Source organism: Phalaenopsis equestris, unplaced genomic scaffold (genome assembly GCF_001263595.1).
Source record: "Phalaenopsis equestris unplaced genomic scaffold, ASM126359v1 Scaffold000036, whole genome shotgun sequence".
Classification (NCBI taxonomy): domain Eukaryota; kingdom Viridiplantae; phylum Streptophyta; class Magnoliopsida; order Asparagales; family Orchidaceae; genus Phalaenopsis; species Phalaenopsis equestris.
The window spans coordinates 4,972,110-4,976,620 of NW_018164478.1; the positions used below are offsets into that span (position 1 = coordinate 4,972,110).

Here is a 4,511-nt window from a genome sequence, read left to right on the forward strand (position 1 = left end):
CATTTTAGTCTCAGAGTACATAAAAATATAAATTTAGACCATAGGGGCTAAATTAGTGTTTCCAAATGATTATCTTAGCCCATATTAAAATAATATGGGAACTAATTTGACACAATTATAGACTCTGAGACTAAAATGACCCCATGTAAATAGTGAGAGAACTATTTTTGCACTTTACTCTCGGTAAATGTGAAGGATATGACATTTTTTAAGCCCTCATGTCTACAAGTGAGTCAGAAGCTTTCTCACAATCGATGATCTACTCTTCCAGCATCGAAGTTAACTTAAAATTGAGAATTCACTTGAAGCAGAGATTATGACCACCAAATATGGGGCGGAAGAGACATTTATTGTTGAGTTGTCCATTTTAAGAGATGAATCATGTACAACACAGATTATTACTGTAGAACTTCTTGCCTACGCTGTATTGATCATCAAGATTAAAATGGGCAATAACATGAACCCTTAAAAAGTAATTACTAAATCTAATAATTTAACAATTAATGGATGATACATACAGTATGTAACGATGAGATGATACCTGTTTTGAATTATCTTGTATTTCTAAATAGTGTACACATCCAACCCACCCGAACAGTGGCCTTGCTGAAAAGACTCGATGTATTAAAACCTAATAGTAACAACCTTCTTTGGCACACTTTGCTTCGCTAAATTCTAATCCAAGAATAGAAGTTTGTCTTCATTCATGGTAACTGATGAGAACATAACGTCTCAAAAGCTCAATCCTCAAAATCCATCTTTTCAGTGCATCAAAAATACTAAAATAAGCTAGTTAGTGCCGATCAGTGGCTGATAAACTTTTTAATTACGGACCTCTTCTTTTTGCTCTTCCAGAACTCATCTTTCTTACCTTTTTTCATCTTCAATCCCATTTTACTATTGACTATTCCAAGAATGGCACTTCTATCCCTCCTATTCTTTGTGGCTGCTTTTGCATCTAAAATAGCTCGCAGTTTACGATACGAACTGGCTTCTGGTACTTTCCCGCTCTTAACCATCTGTTTGTGATAATAGAAAGCACGAGTAAAATCACGAACACGTAAATACGCATAGATCATCGTCAAATAAGTGACGGAATCCGGCTTCAATTCAAGAGCAGCCATCTCTTTGAGTAGTTGTGGCAACCTATAATGTTGTCCACCCCTTGCATAAGCATTCATCAAAATATTATAAGTCACCACAGTTGGCTGGAGACCAACCTTTCCAAACTCAGAGATCACATCCCTTGCTTGGACATAAAGGCCATGTTTTGCAAATCCATCCAAAAGAATATTAAAAGTAACTCTTGTTCCTTCAACTTTATTTGTGATCATCGTTTTCCAGATTTTCATTAGCATTTTGGTTTCTCCGACACGTCTGAAAGCATCGAGTAGAGCCGTGTAAGTCTCTATGGAAGGAGTAATTCCTTCGCTCACCATCCTTTGATAAGCTTTCATTAGCATTTTGGTTTCTCCGACACGTCTGAACGCATCGAGTAGAGCCGTGTAAGTCTCTATGGAAGGTGTAATTCCTTCGCTCACCATCCTTTGATAAGCAACATATGCCTTTTCATGCCACCCACTGATGGAAAATGCATGAATAAGAGCAGTATAAGAATGAGAAGTCGGCTTGATTCCCGCCGCCTTCATCCTTAGAAATGAATCTGCAGCTTTCTCGCTCATTCCTTTCTGCCTCCCGTAAGCACTTATAAGACAAGTATATGATTTCACGTTCGGATTCAAGCCCAATGTTTGCATTTCAGAAAGAAGATCTTCGACTATCTCAGGTTGTATTCTCCTACTGTATGAATCCATCAAGATGTTATAGGTTGAGGTTGTTGGTTTTAGTCCTTTCTTCTTCATATCATTGAAAAGGCCTTCTACTTCTTCGACCTGGTTAGATTTACCATAAGCATCCATTAAAGTGTTGTATATAATGGTGTTTGATGTGATCCCATTCTTCTCCATCTCCGACTGAATGACGAGGGCCTCCTTCTTTAGTCCCTCCTCACAAAAAGTTTTTATCAATGCGCCAGAAACATCTGAAGTCCATTTGACGCCTTTTCGATTCAGGCGTTGGAAGAAATCCCAAGCTTCTTTTGCAGATCGACCGCTTTTTCTCATGGAAGTTATGAGAATGGAGCAGGTCGCGTGATCTGGTTGAATATTATTGGCTTCCATTGCTTCAAATATTTCCAAAGCATTATCATATCTGCGAGCAGTTGCATTATAATAAGAGCTCATGCCAATTCTCAAAACAAAATTCTAAGTGTTTATCTGAAAAAAGTTTCTCTCAGCCTAAACTTGAATTTAAGGAAAAATGCTATCGACTGATGAACAATTTACACACATAACACATGATTCTTCTGTATCGAAGGGTGTCCCCTGACCATTTTCATTTGTCCAAAGTCTATAAAAGTGTCAAATTAGTCTTATACTATTTTAATATAAACTGAAATAGTTTCCCAAAAGAATTATCTTGGCCCCATGAAAGCAGTTTCGGAACTAAATCGGCATTTTTATCGACTCTGGAACTAAAATAACCCCTTCAAAAAGTCGGGATTATTTTGATATTTTTCTTGCATTTAGGGTTGTCAAAACGGCTCGTTATTCGTGAACAACTCGTGTTCGGCTCGTTTGCTAAGTTAACGAGCCGAACACGAACAACACGAACAACACGAACAAATCTTTGTTGACATTTACACTTTACTTGAATTAAATCTTTATTTTTCTTTTCTCTTTGTTTGGCTAGTTTATACAAACATTTTTTGCCCTATTTAGTATCAAATATATTATAAAGATTTGCACATAGAAATAAAATATGATTTATAAGAAAAAGTTCTCCTTTTTACACATATTAGAACTATTTGTACACAACATGAAAACAAAACATGGTGAGTTAGTACTGCAAAAGAAGAAGCAGCAAAAGTAGAATCCCTAGAACCATAGAATAAACAGGAAATTACTACAAAAAAGAGCTACAAGAAGTTAATATAATATCCAACAAGAAGAGCCACAGGAAACTTCAGTAACCTTCCAGAAGAAGAGCCGCATGATTTACCTAACAATAACAAGGACGTTCCAAAAACCGTGCTTGCTTGATTGTAATATTTTCAATGATTCATTTTAAGCACCGGATGCCATGCAAAAAAAAGGGTGCAGCCACATAAAAGTAGTATTTTACCTGCTACAGAATGACAGACCAGAAATTGCAGCATTATATATCCTAACATCTCTAAACTGCTTCGTTCGTGGCAAATTCTCAAAGATAATCATCAGCTTCTCCCCCATCCCAGCCCTTCCCAAAACTGGAAAGAGCACAGCGCACGCCCTTGTGGTCACTAGGGACGGCTCCTGCAATCCCATCCATTCAAAGAGATACAAGCAGCTCCAAGCAAGGCCTTCCTCCCCCATCCTCGCCAAAAGCTCTACACATTCACCTTCCCCAATCTTCCCAACAAAAGAACCCATAAAATCTCCCAACGTAGAATTCTCAGGAAGATTCCTCGCGATTCGAAGGATATCTCCTAATAATCCATGCTCAGCAGGGGCAAGTGGAGCCTCGGAGTCCAATCGAAGGGTTTCTTCTTCATCGTCCATAAGGTCGGCTTCGGCAGAATCTATGTCTTCTATGTGCCAGCCTCTGCCCCCTTCGTGCTTGGGGTCCGAGACTGGCTCACGGGATTTGAAGAAACTACGAATAGGATCCAAATCCTCCTCGTCCACCAGGCCATCTTCTTCGAAATCCTCATTGTTGATCTTTTCCTTTACTTCATCTCCCTCGAAGAGCTGCAAATGACGAAGGAAGATTGGATCCTGAGGAACGGAAATGGCGGCTTGTGCGGGAAAGAAGAGGGGAGGGGATAGGGTTTTGGAGTGGCGTAGGAGAAGCCGGAAAGAGGAGCGGGTGAGGAGACGAGGAGTCGGAGGAGAGGAGGGAAAAGAAAGGATTTGGGAAGAGAGAGAAAGCTGGCCGAGGAGAGGAAGCAGCATCGCCATCGTGCAGTAACTACAGAAACGTGCCCATTAAGTCGTCTTTCGAACCAGAGCCGGACTGAGGCGTTGAGCTGCTAGAATGAGAGAGTTCAGGTTTAGGGTTGTGCGGCCCCAAAAAATTGCTGTAGGAGCCTGCTTGATGCGGTTGTGTGAAATAAGTTGTGTAATAATTATTTTTGAAGAAATAACTTTATTGTCCCTGTTTGTTAAAATTATTTATAAATTTATATATTTATATATTAAATTGATTAATATATGTGAATATATAAAACTAACTATAATTATGGTGTAAATTTAAGTATTTAGTATATATATATATATATATTATGATTTTGAGTAAGAAATTTAAATATATATTATATGATTTTGAATTTTAATCAATTTATAATACATTTAAAGTATGTCACATTATGCTAATTCTCTCTTTTGAATTCTTCAAAAGTTGATATAACTTAGGACATTTACATAAATACCACATAATTCTTATCTCAACATATTAGACACCTAAACTTTCAT

At 38.0% G+C, this 4,511-nt stretch overlaps 1 protein-coding gene across 2 annotated transcripts; it reads right to left on the minus strand.

Annotated features, from left to right (window-relative positions):
- Window positions 1–336: 336 nt before the first annotated feature.
- On the minus strand, window positions 337–4,097 carry LOC110018929 (pentatricopeptide repeat-containing protein At5g50280, chloroplastic). Of its 2 annotated transcripts, none has more exons than XM_020716408.1 (3): window positions 3,184–4,097; window positions 1,542–2,211; window positions 337–1,436 (listed from the first exon to the last, which is right to left on the minus strand). In XM_020716408.1, the coding sequence occupies exons 1-3, from the start codon at window positions 3,996–3,998 to the stop codon at window positions 804–806; spliced, it is 2,118 nt and encodes a 705-aa protein (XP_020572067.1). In that variant the 5' UTR covers window positions 3,999–4,097; the 3' UTR covers window positions 337–803. The 2 variants fall into 2 exon arrangements, with proteins under 2 accessions (XP_020572067.1, XP_020572066.1); XM_020716407.1 differs by having other exon boundaries at window positions 337–1,358; window positions 1,464–2,211.
- Window positions 4,098–4,511: the final 414 nt, after the last annotated feature.

What these genes read in the sequence shown, in the direction of transcription:
- LOC110018929 (XM_020716408.1), bottom strand. Translation starts at nt 3,998, where the DNA reads ATGGCGATGCTGCTTCCTCTCCTCGGCCAGCTTTCTCTCTCTTCCCAA. An exon ending in GGTCTGTCATTCTGTAGCAG is followed by an intron (nt 2,212 to 3,183) that starts GTAAAATACTAC and finishes AACTGCTCGCAG; the next exon opens with ATATGATAATGCTTTGGAAA. An exon ending in ATGTTGCTTATCAAAGGATG is followed by an intron (nt 1,437 to 1,541) that starts GTGAGCGAAGGA and finishes TATCAAAGGATG; the next exon opens with GTGAGCGAAGGAATTACTCC.